The sequence below is a fragment of the Formica exsecta genome, unplaced genomic scaffold (assembly GCF_003651465.1).
Source record: "Formica exsecta isolate Colony F162 unplaced genomic scaffold, ASM365146v1 scaffold599, whole genome shotgun sequence".
In the NCBI taxonomy this organism is placed as follows: domain Eukaryota; kingdom Metazoa; phylum Arthropoda; class Insecta; order Hymenoptera; family Formicidae; genus Formica; species Formica exsecta.
The window spans coordinates 110920-131567 of NW_021853269.1; the positions used below are offsets into that span (position 1 = coordinate 110920).

Below are 20648 nucleotides of genomic sequence, written 5' to 3' on the forward strand. Positions count from 1 at the left end.
CAATCTTGGATATATAAGAAAAACGCAAATAATTTGTCATAAAAGCTAAACAAAATGTTAATGTAATTTGAGCCAAAATTTATGAATAAAGAATAACCGAAAAAGTTCTTAAAGCAGATAGCTTAGAGAACTTAAGATATATAATACAATATATCTTTATATGAATTTGATACATATTTGTCGTATATAATATATATATATATATATATATATCAATTTTTTATGTATGGTAACAATAATAATGGAATATAAAATAAATTTTTGCAATAATCTCTTTCATATATAAAAATATTTAGCAAATTTTTATAGAATATACCAATGAATAAATTATATGCATATCTCTATTAATCGTCCAGAAATATCCTAAGCAAAGCGATACAAAAATTGTAAATAAGTTTAACAAACACGAATAGTATTTTTGCCAGTTACAATTACAATACCGTTATCTTGCAAATCTTTCAGAGTATCTTCAAACATTTCACGCGTCACCAACTAAAAAGAAACATAGGATTAATCAAGCATGCTTTCTCTGGATAAATGCGTATTAGAAATAAAGTAAAATAATATACAAAAAAAAATAGATGAAAATAAATGCAGAAATAAGGTACATGTATAATGAATAAACTCACCATACTGGATGATTCTTTCAATTCCGTGAAAATTTTCTGATAGTTTAGCGTCGGTGTCTTATCTTTGCCTTTAATGAGCTTCTTCAGCGCCTCCACCAGTTCCTGCCTACGTTTTCTCGCAGCTAATGACATACCGGTCGTTAAAATACTAATATCGATTTTGCCACTTAGTGGGTCAATAGCCGATTGCTTCAACGCTTCTCGATGTAATCTGACGATATACAAATGTTACAATAAGTTGCATCATTAAAAACAAAAGTATTGTGTTATCTAGGTATTATCATATTTAGCCACGTTTTCTCTACTCTCACCTCCAAGCTTCCTCAACGTCCACAATCTCCACTACATTGTTAAATCGCATCTTAGCGTGTGCCTCAGCGAGTCTTATCAGCGACTCCAATTGCCTCGGATAGGCTGTAATTTGTCCGTGACCGCTTCCTACTCTACGCATATCGACGTAAGCCTGAATCAGCCTCTGTTGGCTTTCCTCATTGAGAACAGGATGAACGTGTTCCTTGGCATAAGCTATGTAATCACGTAGAATGCTCATGTCCACAATGTCATCCTCTTCCTCTAGATCAGATTTATAATATAGTGATACCAAATGTCTGGCAAGTTTTCTGTCAAATATCTCGTCCTGAGGATCCAGCATGAGAAAAATTAAATCGAAACGTGACATTAGTGTATGCGGTAACATAACATTTTCTATCACCTAAAAACAAACGTAAAGATTTGTAACAATTCGATAATATCATATTGATATTCAATATCGATTATCATTCAATGGATATTTACTGTTTTATTTTTATTCCATTGCGACTCGCAAGGATTGGCTGCTGCCAAAATACTCGTTCTCGCATTCAATTGGCAAATAATACCCGCTTTCGCAATACTCATTGTTTGTTGCTCCATAACTTCGTGCAGCACCGAGCGCGTGCTATCGTTCATTTTATCGAACTCGTCAATACAACAGATACCGTTATCGGCGAGAACTAAGGCGCCGGTTTGCAGTACTAATTGGCGACTTTCAGGATCTTTCGTTACAAACGCAGTTAAGCCGACAGCGCTGGAACCTGAAAAAAAAAAAGATTACAAGCATGAAATATACGGAAACAAATACTAAATTAAATGTGACGTTATCGCTATCAATAAGTATATTTATACCTTTTCCGCTGCTATACTGCGAGCGCGGTACCAGATTGAAGACGAATTGTAACAGCTGCGATTTACTCGTACCTGGATCTCCACACAGAAGTATATTTATTTCAGACCGAAAATATTTCTTACTCGATTTACTTTGTTCTTTCTTTGTCCCGCCGAATAATTGCAACAATATTCCCTTCTTTACATCTTCGTTTTCGTAAATGCTGGGAGCAATGTGCCGTGCCAATCGTTCATACACGTCTTCCTTTTGTGACAAGAGTTTTAATAATTCCACTCTCTCCGGTGGAAATGCGTGATCCTTGCCCTCCTCTTGCTCATACAGTCTATATGTGTAACAAATAATCAAAATTAACATACATACTTTATACATAATTAGTACTAAACTATAATATATACAATTTAATAAAATACAACTAAAAAGTGCAAATCTGAGATGTATCTTACCGCTTCGAATCTTGTTTTCTGAAGTGGACAACGTCAACGTGTGTTCTGTAGATAGCGCGTACATTGGACTGTCGCGGATTAACGCGTATCGGTAACGCGCGATATATACCGGTGACGGAAACTCTATCACCTGGTGAGACAGCGTCAACTAAATTATTATGTGCGAAAAGCACCACTGTATGAGGGGTTTGACCAGCTGGCATATCGTCCGGCGATTCTTGCAGCTTGATCATTTGCTTGTCGGAGAAATGACTGCGATTGTGTATCAAATTGAAGCAGTAATTGTTGTTACAATGTGTGCACACTGTGGGCTCGGTTATGTGACCTCTGTCGATTTCCACGGTCGCCGTGAAAGAGCACACAATACACTTGAAGAACGCCTCTCGCATTTCCGGCATGATGTTCGATGTTCTAATAACCATACCAGTGACCGTGATCAATTGATCTATGTCTTCAGGATTCAGGAGACGCATGCTTTTGGTTCTGGTAGCATTATAGGGCCGTACTTGAATTTGATGCTCCAATACCGCCGCAGGGTATCTCTCGAAGAACATTTCATTCGCAGTCATGTCGAAAGCTGGTATCACTTCCTGTGGATAGCATATCAATCGATTGTAAAGCTGTTCGTCGAATGCCTCGAGATGAGCGCAGTTTATATTCAAGTAAGGTTCTTCGAGTGTATGTATCTCTTCGAGCTTTTGCAAGTAAAGTGGATCTGATAGATTCATGTTCTCAGGCAATTCATCATTTTCTGCTTCCGGATCGATAAATCGTAAAATAAATCGTTTAAATTGTTCTTTACACTGATCTACTACAACATTTGTACCCCAGATAACTAACTGCGGACCATTTTCAGTTTCTGATGTTCTTTGAACATTGGGTTCTTCTGGTATCTGTCAATAAAATTTAATTACGTTAATAATGTAATTAATAATATCTATATATTAATGTACGTTAATAATGTAATTAATAATATCGCTACATGATTTTTTAACTTACTTCAGCCAAATTAACTTGTCGCATACGTCTGTCAGACTGAACATCTGGCCTCTGTCGCACTGGTGTACCCCTGATACCACTGCGAGGAGTGCGAACCGATGCCAAAGAACTAGGTGTTCCATAATTCAAAGGAGAAGATAACTCTACTTCGCTCATACCCGCAGCAAGAGGGCTTGTTTGTACCAATCGATTCGGAGAAGACAATGGCACAGAGGAAAGACCCTCTGATGATGGCGCAATGGTCTCCTGTGCGTGACGGCTGCCCCATCGTAACGGAGTGTCTACCGGATTATTGCCTGGTCTCCTCTGAGGCGTACCTATGTAATGATGCAAAACAAATATTGTAGTTTATATACACCTCTTTTTCAATGAAGACATTCCATTAAAAAGTATTCTTTAACCTTGTCTCGTAGACGCGGAACCAATAGTGCTAGGTGTACCAGCAACCGAAGGAGCTCTGACAGAGGTCGGAGTCCGAGGCTGCCGCCTCGGCGTGCCGTTCGTCGAACCGTCATCATCCTGTGGAACAGGGGTCCTCGGCGGTCTCATAGGACTCGACATAGTTGACAAGATTGCGTGCGACAATTTTATACTCTTATTCCAAAGTATATTCCAGACGCGGGTAACCTGTATGCTTGCCGCTCAATTTCCCGCGCAATTGCAAGACTAAATTCATCAAGAGGACGCTAGTGTAAGCAGATGTGAGTTTTTCTATATTGGCTATATTTTCTATACCTCATTCGTGTATCCACCAATCAGCTGATCGACGCGCGCGCGCGTGTCACGAATAGGTTTGCTTTTCTGAACTGGAACGGAATAAAATGAGATAGATATATATTTACAAGTTGAAGAGAAAGAGAGGAAAAACAAGAAGAGTGCAAGAAGTTCTTTTAAAAAGAACAAATCTCGTGTCAATCCGTGTCAAAGCGTACGCGTACCATTGTAGTAGGCGGTGGTAGGCGGAGTGGTATGGTATACACAACGTGTGATGCAGTCCAATAATGTAGTCGAAAAATGTCAATTGTTCGTAGACGCCACGAGCGATTGGCTAGACACGACTCACAAACGTAATCAGATAAAGCGGATGATGCTACATAATAATTAAATTTTTCTACCCGAATTTTTCACTCTCGAAACATGGTCCCTCATGTGTTCCAGACTCATTCGTGATCTCGTCTGAGATGTATCAGTTGCTTTCGACGATCGTACGTGATTCTTTATAAGTTTCTTCGCACTTGAACCACGACGTCTATTCTTCGCGTAAAGCACCTTTGTTACAAATTCCGTAAGTACTGCTTCCTGTAACAACATATGATTGTTTAGTTTGAAGAACGCTTTGTCCATTTGTAAATTCGTGAACAATAAAATTTCATCGATAATAAAATATTGATGTACATTTATAATGTTTAAAAACTGTTACATTTATTTGTCATATATTATTATGCACTGCATGTTCATAATGTGCACTGATTTATATTGCAAAGCGATGCAAAGAAACTGCATGCATTTTCTTGTTCTAAATTCCTTTATGAAGCATTGTATAATTTGTTATCTATCAGGAAAAAGTCATGTATTCCATCAATAGAAGACCTTTATTAGGAGGTGCATCTGATAGCGAATTCGAGGATGATTTAGAGACTGAGGTAGATGATTCTAATATTGCAATCCCTGATGAGAAACCATTTTTAAAGCCATACGAGCCACATGACAAGTATGTTTTTTACAACCTTAAGATTTAATTTAAAAATTATCTATTGTTAAAGTCTATTTACATATGTATCTATAATTTTTCTTTTTCCATATTTTAGGTATAATTTTGCATATATTGTATTTTACTTACTTGGAATAAATACATTAATCCCATGGAGTTTTTTTATTACTGCTGATGATGTAAGAGACTAAGTTTTATTTTTTTCATAATTATGTCTGGAATATTGTTGGCTATATAATGTTCTTTCTTCCAGTACTGGATGTATAAATTCAGAGAAATTCATAATGTGACAAACCTTACTCATACATATGCAGAATTATTTGAGCAAAAGACGGATCTTCAAGCTAGTTTTACATCTTATTTAAGTGTCGCCAGTGCGTTGCCAAGTACTCTTTTTTTAATAATAAACGCATTTATTAGCAAGAGGTGGGTGAAAAGTCATTAGTATAAAATAATTGTTATAAAAAGTATATCGGTGTGCAATATTTATCTATACAGAATGATTTAAAGTTAAGATTTATTCTTGATTATTTTTTTGGACTTAAAAGCACTATTGAAATTGAAATCAGTTGGGAAAAATTGAAAGAAATTGCATACAAAAAATTACAAACATGTAAAATATAATTATAATAAAATTTCTATCATTACATAACTAATTATCTTGTTGCAATTTATTTGTATTAATGTATTGTATAGAAAAGTTAGAAAAATTATAAGTAACTTGGAACCATATTAGAAAGTATACATAATGTTTAATAATCAAAATCTTTAAATACCCAGAATCTCTCTAACTGTAAGGATGGTGGGTTCTCAATGTACAATATTGCTGCTTTTTATCATAACAACTACATTTGTTGAAATGGACACTGACAAATGTAAGTGATCACAGTTTATTTTATCTTTATATCCATTATATCTTGTAATAATTAGAACTACTTTTATCATACTTTAAAAACAAAATAAAACTTCACATTTTTAGGGCAAAATCCATTCCTAATTGTTACTTTGCTGACAGTTGCACTCGTAAATGGTGTGTATGTGTCTTCAAATAATTAAATTTGTAACAAAAATGTAATAATTCCAGTGATTGTAGTTTTGTCATGAGAATATATTGTTACTTAATAATATAAAATTCCAGCTGCAAGTGCCATTTTTGGAGGGAGTCTAATGGGTATAGTGGGTAAATTTTCGCCGAAATATATAACTGCTATGTCCGGCGGACAAGCCCTCGGTGGAATATTTACAGCCCTAGCGGAAGTTTGCTCTTTGTGGATAGGCGCCAGTCCGGCACTTTCCGGCTTGGTATATTTCATTATCGGCGATATCGTGCTCTTGTTATCATTGATCGCTTATATCGTTTTGGAGAGAGCGGTAAGTTAATTTTATCAAACATACCGGGATTAACTTGCCATCGAGTTTTCAATCCTATTAGCCATTGTCATATGCAAAATGAGATCATCACTAATAGTCATTGTATTTATACCGAGATGATGCATCGCGACACAGGTGTTCTATAATGTATGCTAAGTTACTTATGATAAAATGATAAAAGGCATTATATGTGTCACAGCAGCATATTGTATTACTGCACAATTTATTTGTCGAGAAATAGAATTAAATTATGTATGATTCACTCGAGGAACTCTCAAGCTTTATCAACTTTGTAGAAATTTTTTAAACTCTATCAATCGGATTCGCGAAGTCCAGCTTAAGAGTCATTGCTCTAATAAAAACAATTCTCTATTTTTCTTTTTAGCCATTTTTCAAGCATCAAATGATAGAAATGGTACCTGATCGTTCGAAATCCGATTACTCGATAAATGGAGAAGTTAGCTTCTCAGCAGATTCAAATGTGTCCTACACGCGGATTATAAAAAGGATCTGGCATTACGGCGTTAGCATATTTCTTGTATTTTTCATATCGCTGGCCGTATATCCGGCGATTACTGTATTAGTGGAGAGTCAATACAAGGGGAAAGGCCATGCGTGGAATGGTAAGCAGAGACTTCTGCAAATATGTTTCAATATAATATTCCACATCCCGCGCGATTTGAAACAAATAAATTTACGAATGAAAAATCTGAAATGATTCTTTTAGACATATATTTTGTACCTGTGGTGACGTATCTCATCTTTAGTACAGGCGATTATGCTGGAAGAGTATTATCCGGTATTTTTCAATGGGTGAGAATTTGTGTTTTAATTTGCAAAATTTGCATTGCTTTTATGCAAGATATTTCTATCAGTTGTTTTGTCATTCCAGCCGAAAGGTAATCCATGGCTCGTGATGTTTATGAGCGTTGCTAGAAGTGTTTTTATACCTGTACTTATGTTTTGTAATGCGCAACCGAGACATCACCTGCCTGTTTATATTCACAATGATATATATTACATTTTGATAACTATCGTGTTCGCCATAACTAACGGTTATCTCTGTAATTTAACATTTATTCTCGTGCCCATGTAAGTACCATCAACTATAAAAATGTTTTGATTATGTATAATATATTTTATGCTATTATCTTATATATCAACTTCACACAGAGTTGTGGACAGCCAAGAAAAAGAAGTTGCATCTGCAATGATGGGAGCTTTTTTGGGTATAGGATTAGCATCTGGTGCAGCGCTTAGCTTGTATATGGTAAAGGCTCTTTAATGTTTAATTATGTAACTGAAGACGGATGTAAATAAAATACTTGATTTCACTGCCCATTTCGTACATTCCAAATCATATAGGATCATAAAGCGAAATGTTTAAATCTCGAACTTTTAAATATAATAATATTAATATAATAATGTAAAATATATCTGTTCAGCTGTATTTTCGATTACCATTTTCTCAAACCGTTGATGATTTACGAGAATTTTTCATCTTTCTGCGGACAAAAATTCTTGCTCTCGACGATTTTACTAAAAACTCGAACGGATCTCTGTATATAAACATAATTTTTTTATGATTAATTATTAACTTGTTATAGTTGTATGACACAATCACTCATATTCTATTTGACTATATTATATATATATATATGTGTGTGTGCGTATAATACATATTTTACACATACACATACGTACAGATACACACGTATAGAATGATGTAATAATTGAGAAAACTTCGTATTACTAGTGTCGTGCAATTTATATAATTTGTAACATATTTATTATCTAGGATGAAATATGATTATAAAAATATTTATGTAATATGTATATATAACATGAAAATATATAAAGTATTTCTGATTCTAGTCATTGTATATTTTAAATGTATATTTTTTGAAATACATATATTTATTTTTAAATACTGCATCTATATTTATAACTTTAAGAAATACAGATCAATAATTGGAGAGGATACACAGATCATAAATACAGATCAATTAAACCATAGAAAATAAATAATATACTATATATTATATATATTATTTATAAAAGTCTTATTATACAGAAAAATGTAAACAATTTTATACATATCGTTAATAAATAAACTGCTTAATTGTATATAATTCTCTTTTCATTTAATTTGTAAAATGGGATCTTGAAGAAACTTAACATAAAAATTTATTATCGAGCAAATAAATAATACAAAAAGTCAAATAGAAAATTATACTTTAGATTTTGGCTTAAAGCGAAAAGAATCTCTTGTGTCTTATTTATATCATGTAAATTAAAGTTTTATGTTTATCATTATTAAATACAACTATTATATTATTATAATAATATTATTATTAAACACAACTGCAAATTATAAGTTTATATTAACATTATAATTTAAATATCATAGCCATTAGTTTAAATCTAGTTCTTTTTCCTGACGGTTACTATTCATATATATATTATATTTATGTAATATCTAAAGACTAGATAATATCACTAATCGACATTATTGCATATTTAGATACAAAGCAAAATTTTCTGCAAGCAAAAATTACAACAATATCTAGTTGTTCTCTTATTAAAAAAATTAATACATTTAATAAAATATGATACCAAAAAAATAAAAACTTAATTCTAAATGTTGGTAATCTCAAAGATACAGAAATATTTTCTAATGCTAGATTTTGATTAATATTTATAAAAATTTTTAACAAAATTATGTATTTGATGCAGTTAAATTGCTTCTCTAACACGTTTTACGTGAGTAAAGTTGTGTACAATGTTAGAATAATAAAATAATACTTGTAATTATAAATAATAAAGTGGCGCTCACTTATTGGAGCAGACACGTATCTCATGATCGACGATATTGTCGTTCCCTATCGGTGAGTGGGACGAACATCACTCCTATTAGTGGCCGCTGCTTGATTTTGCCATCCATAGTCTTATCGATTTGCACTAAGGTTTGATCCGAGTTCTCGGGGCCCATTGGCACTACTAAACGTCCACCAGGTGCTAATTGATCTATCAACTATAAATCGCAAGATATTTCTCTCTAATATTTATCCCAGCACATCCGAGAACAATTTGAGCATTTCACTTACCGCTTGCGGCAGTTCTTTAGCGGCTGCTCCCACATGAATAGCGTTATATGGTGCACGATCAGGATATCCCAATCTCCCATCACCGACTAAACAATTACAATCACAATTAAATAATTTTATTATATGAAAAAAAGACAAGTAGATTTGTAACAAGCAATGTATATAATTGTTTAAAAATAGAATTTTATTTACCAACTAATTCCACACGTCCTTCGCGCAAAAGTTCTGGATTGTCGTGTCGAATATTTTCTTCAGCCATTGTTCGAAGCTCTGGAATATGGTCGATTCCAACAGCTAATCCATGTGTTCCTAACATAATGGCCATACATGCTGTCAAGTATCCTGAACCAGAACCAACATCTAATGCCTTTCCACCATTACGCAGTTTCTCTTCAAGCAATTCCAGGGCATACGCATGCTAAAGAATTTCCATTTGTCTTCCAAATTGTAATTTTATTTCTATCGTTTTTTTCACTTGTATGTGTGTGTATATTCATTTATTTACTATTATCAAGAGTCGCTGAGTGATACTTCATTTTTAAATAAAATTTTTTTACATATCACATTCGATCTTATAATCTTTTGATCAATATGTATTAAATATACATATATTATAATTTATTGACATCTTTATGTGTAATGAAAAAAAAAATAAAAATTAAATTAAATGATTATACCATATGGGGAGCACTAATGGTGACGCCGTAACCTATCCCTTGTGGAGCATCTATATAAGCATGGTTAGGATGAGTATATTTTCCTCTGTCCACAGAATTCATTGCCTCAAACACTCTATCAGATTTAATCACTCTGGATCCTAAAAATAATTTTGATTAATTACGATATATAACAATGTTTTGCAAGGATGTGTAAACTGATGTAAGCAGAATTTTATGAAATTTAAGTATCCATATATTTTCGACTTATCACAACCGAACTTTAAATTATTCTAGATTAAAACATAAAGAGGATTAATTATTCATTTTAATGTATTTAGTCTTTCAATTAAAATTTGAGTGGCTTAGATTCAAATATAGAGTAGATTGTAAATATTTCTTTTTTTCATGGAATAAACTGACGTCTAATCCTAAATTGACAAAAAAAAAACTTTGACGTCAAAGCGAGCAGCGGTGTAACATCGGCGTGTGGGACGATGTGACATAACATTGCATAACAGTCGCACCACTTACGCCTGAGATGTTGGACGAGCTCTTCATTGTTCCTACCGTGATAACGTCCGTACATAGCCATATTGCATGCGAGCACGACAGAGGAGAAGATCGCGAGCGTCGAGCAGGAATACTCGACGACGCGGGTTCGAATTTTGGAGAGAAGCGTGGCGGCGACCGGCTTGTTGGGTCAAAACAAACACTCCAAACCGGCGATCTATTATCCGGTCAATCGCACCCCCGAAGTTATTTTTGAATATTCGATACGCACCTAGCTATCCGCTAGCTCTCGATAAATGGTTCGATTTCCTTAAAACATATTCGCCGACCGAGCTTATTCTAATCTGCTCTTTTATTTCAGTTGATTCGAATTAACTGTAGGATTTAGGACACGATGTGACAGAGTATCGCTTTGTATCGCTTCACCGACAGTCTCGCGATGATTCGACCGGATCGACGTGGATTACGAGATTGTCGGGGAATATTGAGCAATCGCGCGAACTCGTTGCGCACGTCGTTTTTCAAAATAGATGTTGAAACGTCGTAGATTGCCGCGGATCTATAACGCGTAGAAAGCAACCGACGATGCGATTGGGTAACAATTTCCGATTGGCGGATGCTGCATGCATGTTTGATCGATCCCTCGCGAATTTCGCTCGATATCCAAATGATGCTCCATCATTTCGATTATGAATAATTTGTGCTGTTTTCTTCAGATATATGTATTATACCTACATACATATATACGATCAAACATCCGTATACTTTTATTGTTCTAATAAAGTTTAAAGTTTTAAATGAAGATTGTTTGATAAGCTATATTTTTGTGTTAATTTAGCTTTTCCTAGAATCATACAATACTTATTTGCATAAATCACAATTGTTTGATAAGCTATCTTTACGAGCTTTTACACAACTTTTAGCTTTTCCTTGTACAACACTTATTTATGTAAATTATGTTATATAATTGTTGAACATAAAAATATATTTCGGATTCGATATCGTACAATACATGTGAGCAAGAGTTAGAAACAAAATATACAATAGTATATATAAAATGGTATTTTATCTCTCATTATATATAAAGATTTATCTTTTTATTATTAATTCGTTACAACCCTTTGCGTGCATAAGAATTGGAATATTTAATATATATTATCTACAAAAATAAAATAGCATGAATCTCCATGCTGCAACAAATTTAGACTTTTATGACTACAGAATATGATAATCGCGCGCGAATTGCATTAAACATAAATAATCAATAAATATATTCGTGACTGCAATTCGCAAAATGTTAACTTAAGTGGATTATATAAAGAAATTAATAGGGGAGGGGAATACACATATGTAAAATATAATTTATTATATTCCTAATCTCTCGAAAAGGAAGCATGTTTCATGTTTATGCATGCATGAAAAGAATTGGTTCATAAATACAAATTCCGATTATCGTTGATTGACGGATTGTTTAATTGCTTGCTCGAGTTACGCGTTCGCTGTGAAGAGACCTCATTCTAAAAACTCTAATTACGTAATTGAGTAGTAGGATCTGTTAGAGGAACATAAGAGACTTGCATCAGTTTCTTCTTCGTGATCGTGCCGTCTGTATTCTTGTCCACCTGCAGCAGATCTTGAAACCTTTGGAAACCTTCTATAGCCACGACTGGGCATATCAGTCGACCTCCGGGAGCTAGTTGGTTTATCAACTGTAATAATTTGCACTGTTTACATCGTCGCACGATTATAGCCTTTCTTTGTACATTATCGTGTAAATTTTCTATATACTGTGTGCTTTATTTACTACTGCTATATAAACTTTATATACTGCTTACGTTTACCTCTTGCGGTAAAGTATCGGCCGCTGCTCCAACGTGTATAGCGTTGTAAGGGCCGTCAGCAGCGTGTCCCAATCTGCCGTCTCCCACTAGGCGCATTCATAATGACCTGTTGTTAGTCGGCAGTCTTTATCTTTTACCTTTACAGCAAAGCCATATAGTCAGTGGACAGTGTTCCGTTTGACTCTTCACGGCAACGTACATACCTACTCCACGTGGATGGATCACGAGTATCTTTTATTCGAATTATGCAAACATGTAATACTTTTTGAACGTTTTCTTTTTTTATTGTACGACAAATTTCTATAATAAAACGAGAGACGAAGGAATGGCGTAATATTGACGCGTTAAAGGAAAGAACTTCGATTGTCAAATGGAATTCCGAAGTCGATAACAGTGAGGCATAATGTTAACAAAGTACTGGCAGCTTACCGATGAATTTGATGCGGTTTTCCTTGAGAAAATGCGGATTGTCTTCGCGCACGTTCCTAGTAGAAATCTCTATAAGCTCGGGAATATGCTCGATACCGATTACACGTCCGTTCGAGCCTACCATGTACGCCATGCAGGCTGATAGATATCCCGAGCCTGAACCGACATCAAGGGCCTTGGCGCCATCAAAGAGTTGATCGGAGAGGATTGACAATGCGTATGCATGCTGCAAAAGATATAATACACGAGTGATTTATCGAGCGGATTAAACAACTCGAGGAATGTATATATCTTCAATGACATTTATCTATGTGTAATATGCCAATACTGTTGCTTGGAAAATCTCTGATTATCTCAAACCAAATATGAGCTTAACATAAATAATATAAAGATGAGATAAAAGGAGAGTATTCTTTGATATCCTTATTTTATGTGTGTATTAAAATCAATTTATATTTTGTACAATAATCAGAAACATCAATATAAAAAAAATATAAAAAATGTATTAAGCAAAAAAATCTATATATCAAAATTTTATTTAAAAAGCTTTGTAAAAATTGTATTGAGATAGCTTAATCATATCTCTCTTTCTCTAGATTACCTATATTTACAAAAATTATATGATTTTTATACATTTTTTTTATTTAATGTAATAAGTATCAAAAAGATAATTATCTGTACAATTTTCTTCTGTGTACAAAAAGATATCAGGCCTTGTAAAATTTAAAATATATACAATTTAAAATATATGCTTACCATATGTGGTGCACTGATTGTCACGTTGTAACCAATTCTTCTAGGACGATCAAGGTAAGGATCCGATTCATGGCAATATTTTGCTCTGTCAACAGTAAGCATTGCAGCTTCTGCCCTATCCGTTGCCAATATGCCAGCATCTGTGAATAATCTGTCCCTAATTGCTATACAGATAAATGATTGTGTCCAACAAAAAGAAACACTCAACACTCTTGTTTGCATAAATTAAGCCAATCTTGTGATAATCACGCAGGGATCATTTACCTTTCAACTTTGTCACCATCTCTTGATTTGTAGTGCCGTTGCAGTGCCATGCCATGCTTTGTGGACTATCTCTTACAATCCACAGGCTTTGTAGCGTAGCCAAGAAGATCTGCTAAACATAAAACAACATATAGATTCGACTGACAGATTGACAATGGGCTTACGAGAACAATTTCTAACGATCGTGTAATTTACGTGACAATTTTTTAAGGCAAACATCAATGAAAAAATGAAAAAAAACAAAAGATTAATTAAACGCACCTCGAAGACTTCAATAAAGTCTCATTTATTGCGAAACGTCCTCATTCCTCTTGTATATCCGTGCCTAACATGGCCGTGAGAATACAGGTAGCGAGTAGTGAAATTAAGGGAGCATTACTGGTGGGGATTATAAAACAGCTGATGCGATACGCTTATCGATTTGCTCCTTGTTCGCGAGATAAGGGACTATCGTGACGCGCAACGTGACCCCGAATTTCTGACAATATGTGCAGATTTAAATGCTAGCAGACGAATGACTTGGCAACTTATTCGAACTCATAAAAAAAAAAGTTGTAAAGTTGTATTATTTTACACGTCATTGATAAAGTATCGAATAAAATAAAAACAACAATTCTCCTTTTCCAATTTCGTCAATTTAAAGCTTGCGATGGATAAAACTATGACAAATAAAGAAATAAATACTCAGTTGTGTTTCTATTTGAGAAAAGATTACTTACCGAGAGAGTTCAATTACATAACTGTTGCAATTCTATTTACGTCGTCGTTGTTATAAGGCATTCCGAGCGGTCGATCGATTTTGCGCATTTTGGATGCGAGTTTGGTCGCGTCAGCTATAGATAGAAAAATATTTTCCGCGCGAATTTCGTCCGACAGGGATTTCAAAATATCTTTTTCAAATAGCTCCGAAAATCTAATTGGCTACATCTGAATAAACCGTGTCACACACACGTTACCCAATATAAGTCGTGTTATAAGAATGCGTTCGAAAATTTTATCCGTGAGGTAGAGTAGCTTCTAATTGACCAATGAGGACAAAGAAATCTTTGCTCTTTTTGTCCCGATTCACTTTACGGATAGGATTACCGAACTCATTCTAACGCGTTACGATTGGTACTAATGCAACATCAAACACGACGCGCAATATTTGAATTTAAAAAGAGCTCGATAGATCAATCTTTCTTTAAAAAGAAAGACCCGTAAGAAATATGTCTTTCGATCTTTATGTGTCCTCTTCTTGAAAACCATTGGTCCGATTATTACATTTTTTAATAACCGTTCAGAAATAAATTATAATCGCTTGCGCGCAGTAAAAAGAAATATAATTTTATCAAAAGTTATAAACAATTCAAATTATCCAAAAAGTCAACACATTTCATTTTTAATTCAAATATCTATATAATTAAAATTCAGAAGGAGCTTATTTTTAGATAAAAGTATCGACCAATATGTAGTCGATATGAGAAAAAAAGTAAAAAAATTATTCAGATATATTAACTCAGTGTTGAGAAAAAGAAACACAATGATAGATAATTTTATCATATGATCTCGCAACTGTGCCTATTCTCTTAATAAAGAAACCGATAGTAAAACGTTATTATTCGCTCAATTTAAAGCGGATACAGTAGATTTGCTATCTTGTGAAGTAATAAATATAAAATACTTAATGTTGATTAAAATCTTGCGACAAGTAATGACTAAAATCAATTCCAAATAACTTAAGAAATCTATAGATATGTAAGATGGCTTATACTAAATCCGGTACAAGTTCGTATTTGCGTTCGATATCATTCGAATCATCAAAAATTACACATTTACCGTACGCGTTATCATGCGAATGCAGACACATCTTTCGTATCACAATAAGCTCGCGCCAGTCATAATTTTATCAATCAATTCGAAATCAGTTGGAAAGCGGCGTAAATTCTTCGATATGCGCCGACAATATATCAATATGGATCACATTCGCTTATGTACATTGCAATGATTTAGAACTACAGCGAAAAAGAGACATCATTATCCCCAAATTGACAAATAGCTAGACCCTTCTTGAAAAGATACTTTGCATTATCGTGATATGATAAATAGCTTAAGTATAAAGTATCGACAACCATATCAACATGAATCTCGCATAAAAAGAAAACTTTTACTTATAATGTAATCTTAATATAAATCTTTTTTTAAATATATCGTAAGATTTTTTTGATTTATAAATCAAAGCTGCCAAATATGCCAAGAATATATATGTACAGGTGTCTACATTTGAGATGCATATTTAATAAGTTTTATTCTCTCTCTTATCGCGCTTTATAGCTTGAATTGTTTATAAATAAAAAATCATTCGTTTCTCGACTTAAATCTTATACATAATATTTTCATTTGATAAAAAATATATATGTAAAATTTTGTTTTTATTACATATAATATTTATATATATATATATATCTTCGACATATTTGACAATTGGTATTTATGAACCAAAAGTATTAAACATATTGCCGATCGGGAACACGATGATAAATCCGACAAAATAAAGTATTTGCTATGTGCAAAGAATATGCGCATATCATTTATTGTCTTTGTTAGCGAGAATGACGAAAAGATAAGGATGTCCCTTGCGACAAGAATATACGCGCGAATAGCTATCATTATAAATTAAATTATAACACGCATGTCGGTCGAGTACGAGACGTGAGGGGCTACCTTTCCGTTTGTGCTAATTGGTTCCCCGTCGTTCATGAATTCTGTCCCTCCTCGATTCCTGGCGCGAGTCTATCGACAGTCTTGAAAGACGCTACCATTGCAATTGCACTTTTTTGAAAGAACGACGTGCGATGGAAAAGAATGAGAAGTTGCAGGAGCCAGGCAAGTTGCGGCAGTTTATGTTCGCGGTGATCGGTGAGTTAGAAAGGGAGAAAGAATTCCCTTTTTCTTTCATTCTCTTCAAGAAATATATCTTGTGACGGATCGACATCTTTCAATAAGAAACACTTGAGCAGTAATGCAAAAACTCCATAATTGAAAATTTTCTATAACGAACGGTAGCCCTTAAAAAAAATAGAAAAATTAGGAAAAAGATAAATATAAAAAACATAAAAATACAAATTGAAGAGTTTTATAAATAAATAACTAATAGTTAGCTAAATAAAAAACATTACAATTCTAAAATATTTATTTGAAGAATCTCTTTGATTAAAAAGTTTCTATTAAATTTTTGTGTTGATTTTATTTCGTGTTGAATAATCATCTATTCTTTGCAGTAAATCTATCATCGGTGTCCTATGGGTTCATGATGGGATGGCAATCACCGTCAGTTCCGCAACTACAAAATCCATTGCCGGTCGTAGGAAGTGAACCCATGACGGACGACAATATATCCTGGATGAACGGCATTTTGACCCTGGTGGGCACCTTCATGACCATGCTGCTTTTAGTGATACCCGACAAATTCAGTCGTAAGAGATTCGGTTACGTGTTAACGTTGCCGATGATACTCTCCTGGCTGTTGATCATTTTCGCCACCGAACACATGCATATTTACGTAGCGAAAGCCCTGAACGGTATTACTGGTGCCAGTATATTCTTCTTAGTGTCAAACTATGTGTCGGAGATTTCGAGCGACAGCATCCGCGGTATATTAGCAAGTATTATAGGATTCTCCCTCAATACTGGGATATTGCTGGCTTACATCTTAGGCGGCATGATGTCTCTATACAACCTCGCTGTGGTTGGCGCGATAATGAGCGCGTTGTTCCTGATTACTTTTGTGTTCATACCGGAATCGCCGGTCTACTTAGTGCGTCGAAATCGTATGCATGAAGCAATTAAGTAAGTGGGATGAAGAGAGAAATATTCTCCTTGAAAGCATCGCGACAGAATATTGTTATTCGCTGTTCCAGATCGTTGAATCGATTGAAAGCTGGAAACACTTTGGCGGTAGAACAGGCATTGTCGCATCTACAATTGCAAATTAAGGAAGTCACGTCCATGAGATCCGCCAAGCTGTCAGATTTATTTAGAGACAAAGCGACGATTAAAGGACTGATCATCATCTTGGGTTTGTTCGCCGGTCAACAATTTTCCGGAATCTTTGCAGTGGTAATTATCGATAATTATTTATAAATTCGTTTATATATTTTTCATCTGTATTAAATTATTATCTCTACTTACGAATTCAGACATTTAAAGCGACACTGTTCTTATTCACAAAAAGTGAAAAAATATGATTTCATCTCATAGCAAAGTTTTTTATGATAAAATCAAATTGAATATAGCGATTTATATCATTTTTTCGCTTTTCTCAATTATTATTTATTTAATATATTAATGGAAAATCACATTGAAAGTTGTACAAGTTGTTTCTTTCATTCATTCTCTATCTATGCAAAAAGTCTTCATTCTTATAAAATAAGCTGATAAATTTCTGACTTTTTCATCCAGATCAGTTACACGGAAAGTATTTTCCAAATAGCCGGCAGTTCGTTATCGCCGAACACGTCGTCCATCATTGTGGGAGTTATCATGGTTCTTGGTTCATGTCTGTCGACATCTTTAATAGAGCATATGGGTAGACGGCTTTTGCTCCTGATATCCTGTGTGGGAATGTGCATGTGTCATTGTGTGCTCGGCGCATTCTGCTATCTCCAGAACTTAGAATATGATATATCCGCTTACGGTTGGATACCGATCGCAGCACTGTCCATCTTCGTGATAGTGTATGCTGCAGGAATGGGCAACGGACCCGTCGTGATAATGTCCGAGATATTCAGCCGCGACGTGACCAGTATGGCCTCGATTGTGGGTCTCACCATGTGTTGGGCCGCATCTTTCATCATAATAAAGACCTTCGCCGATCTCATCACTCTACTAGGTATGCACGGCTGCTTCTTCTTCCTCGCCATCTGCTGCGCCTGCACTTTCTTGTTCTGCTTTATATTGGTGCCGGAGACTAAAGGACGGACGCGCGAGGATATTGTGGATGAGCTCAATGGAGATTTGCAGTATGAAAAGAATAAGAACATTAAGGATAACATCGGAACGGATTTGGTGCATGCGGTACACGTGTAAAAATGTTTTCCGCATATATAAAGTGTCCATCTAAAAGTATTCTAACAGAGAGATTTATGAAAAACTAATATCTTCATTACTCAATTTGTTTGCTCTCAGTGTTTTTAAATGCGAACTTCTGTATATATACATGCTGTACATAGCTTTATGGAAAAGTATATGCCGTCAGTTTCTTAAAGATTATTTCCTATATTGAAAATATGTGTAATGTTCACAATAATTTTTATTTATCTTCAAATTGCGCACATATTTTAACATTTATACATTCGCTATTTAAAATTCAGTTATCTGTTTAAGTATTTATTTCATGTAAGTTATATGTGCAATGTTTCTATCTTCTTGATATATCCCAAAAACAAAGTAACTAAATTTGCAAATTGCTTCATATAATTGTGACGACTTTAAAGAGGAAATGAGTCTCGCGTATATATTTTAGCTGTTCTATTTACTGTCTCGTGAAATTTCGTTTTATCAATATTAAATATGTCAGAATGATACGCAACATATAATGTAATGTTATATATTATCTCGTAGATTTGCTTTATAACAATGCAACCATGTGCATATGAGTACATAGATATGATGCAATGTTGACTAATACTGATGCTGATAATATTCAGATAATAATGCAAACAAGATTATGAATAGCAATATATTATCATGAAAGATAAGAACAAAAAGTTGTATATAAAAAAAATATATATATATTCAATTAGTATTCTATTATTATACATATATAAATTCCATTGATAATTATTATTATTATATTAATTAGATTTCTCAAACATGCAAATGTATCTCAACTATTATATTAAAAAGTATTAATTAATTAATATTAATAAAATTAATATTAATAAAATAAAAAAAATAAAAATTTTTATATAAAATACAGAGTCAGACTTTTTATTTACAATCGAAATTGTACTAATGTATATATATATTAATGTACATACATATATGTTATATCCCAGCTAACAAACACACATCATTTTGACGCCAAATAATGTCATTTGGATGTCAGATAATGTTATTTTGGCATGACGTGCATTTGCTATCTGTGATAAAATAACATTTTTTTTATATCTACATATACCACCTATGCACAGTTAAGTATATATAAATGAAGAATCTATTATATTTATATGTAAACTTCCAGCTCACAAATATTATGAGCTATCAAAGATATTTGTCCATACAAATTCTCCATGTTTGTTTAACAAACATTTTAACAATTAAATAAAAATATATACAAGAACACTATATCCAGAAAAAAAATTCTGATGCTAATCATCAGTTGTTCTTTTACGCACGTTCTTGTTACCAATTTTTCTTCTCTTAAAAGTGGTCGGTGCACTTTCGTCATCACTATCATCGATATTAATCTGTGTGACAATTTTTTCCTTAAAAGTCCTTTGCGGAGGCGTTGGTTCTGTCTTCTTAAACATAGGCAGTTGTATCTGCTTCTGTTTTTGCGGTAATTGGAGATCCACTGGTTTCTTTTTGCTAAAGCATAAAACATTTTCTCATCTTTTTCTCCGCGTAAAACTGCTCAATCTTCGAATATGGAGGCGCACATTAATATACAAGTTAATAAACGATACATACAGCTATATATTGTGCGTTAATCATTAATCAATAAATAGCATAAAGCAATTAATATAGCTTAAGCTCTATAGCAATTTTCATTCCGAGTTTAC

The 20648-nt window shown here is 33.9% G+C and overlaps 6 protein-coding genes and 1 long non-coding RNA gene across 25 annotated transcripts in view; 3 read left to right on the top strand and 4 right to left on the bottom strand.

The window, feature by feature from the left end:
• Positions 1-327: 327 nt before the first annotated feature.
• LOC115242474 (DNA replication licensing factor MCM4) lies at positions 328-3913 on the bottom strand. The gene is made up of 8 exons (XM_029818786.1): positions 3638-3913; positions 3237-3553; positions 2238-3130; positions 1794-2116; positions 1425-1702; positions 941-1341; positions 630-840; positions 328-492 (listed from the first exon to the last, which is right to left on the bottom strand). The coding sequence occupies exons 1-8, from the start codon at positions 3795-3797 to the stop codon at positions 397-399; spliced, it is 2679 nt and encodes an 892-aa protein (XP_029674646.1). The 5' UTR covers positions 3798-3913; the 3' UTR covers positions 328-396.
• A 128-nt stretch (positions 3914-4041) lies between these two features.
• On the top strand, positions 4042-7659 carry LOC115242431 (equilibrative nucleoside transporter 1). The gene is made up of 11 exons (XM_029818703.1): positions 4042-4521; positions 4796-4947; positions 5045-5126; positions 5201-5373; positions 5728-5822; positions 5927-5977; positions 6086-6318; positions 6704-6941; positions 7046-7131; positions 7211-7410; positions 7492-7659. Exons 2-11 carry the CDS (start codon positions 4805-4807, stop codon positions 7601-7603), a joined length of 1413 nt encoding a protein of 470 aa, XP_029674563.1. The 5' UTR covers positions 4042-4521; positions 4796-4804; the 3' UTR covers positions 7604-7659.
• Positions 7660-8187: 528 nt separating this feature from the next.
• On the bottom strand, positions 8188-10958 carry LOC115242434 (protein-L-isoaspartate(D-aspartate) O-methyltransferase-like). The gene is made up of 5 exons (XM_029818724.1): positions 10616-10958; positions 10103-10242; positions 9618-9843; positions 9426-9511; positions 8188-9352 (listed from the first exon to the last, which is right to left on the bottom strand). The coding sequence occupies exons 1-5, from the start codon at positions 10674-10676 to the stop codon at positions 9176-9178; spliced, it is 690 nt and encodes a 229-aa protein (XP_029674584.1). The 5' UTR covers positions 10677-10958; the 3' UTR covers positions 8188-9175.
• Positions 10763-11647, top strand: LOC115242436. Its single transcript, XR_003885051.1, has 2 exons — positions 10763-10893; positions 10956-11647. It is a non-coding gene; the product is annotated as an uncharacterized LOC115242436 (long non-coding RNA).
• On the bottom strand, positions 11559-14854 carry LOC115242432 (protein-L-isoaspartate(D-aspartate) O-methyltransferase-like). Of its 19 annotated transcripts, none has more exons than XM_029818709.1 (7): positions 14604-14854; positions 14146-14209; positions 13885-13996; positions 13621-13784; positions 12865-13090; positions 12430-12521; positions 11559-12303 (listed from the first exon to the last, which is right to left on the bottom strand). In XM_029818709.1, exons 3-7 carry the CDS (start codon positions 13937-13939, stop codon positions 12121-12123), a joined length of 720 nt encoding a protein of 239 aa, XP_029674569.1. In that variant the 5' UTR covers positions 13940-13996; positions 14146-14209; positions 14604-14854; the 3' UTR covers positions 11559-12120. The 19 variants fall into 19 exon arrangements, with proteins under 19 accessions (XP_029674569.1, XP_029674574.1, XP_029674567.1 ...); XM_029818714.1 differs by having other exon boundaries at positions 13621-13771; positions 13885-13993; positions 14604-14853; XM_029818707.1 differs by having other exon boundaries at positions 13885-13993; positions 14604-14853.
• A 1459-nt stretch (positions 14855-16313) lies between these two features.
• LOC115242437 (facilitated trehalose transporter Tret1-like) lies at positions 16314-19666 on the top strand. The gene is made up of 4 exons (XM_029818725.1): positions 16314-16782; positions 17145-17712; positions 17784-17982; positions 18325-19666. The coding sequence occupies exons 1-4, from the start codon at positions 16719-16721 to the stop codon at positions 18949-18951; spliced, it is 1458 nt and encodes a 485-aa protein (XP_029674585.1). The 5' UTR covers positions 16314-16718; the 3' UTR covers positions 18952-19666.
• The window catches only part of LOC115242438 (WW domain-binding protein 4), a 50671-nt gene continuing 49204 nt past the window's right edge, over positions 19182-20648 (bottom strand). Inside the window, exon 7 of the mRNA XM_029818726.1 lies at positions 19182-20454. Coding sequence (XP_029674586.1) covers positions 20235-20454 — 220 coding nt within the window. The 3' untranslated portion in view covers positions 19182-20234. The remainder of the gene's footprint in view (positions 20455-20648) is intronic.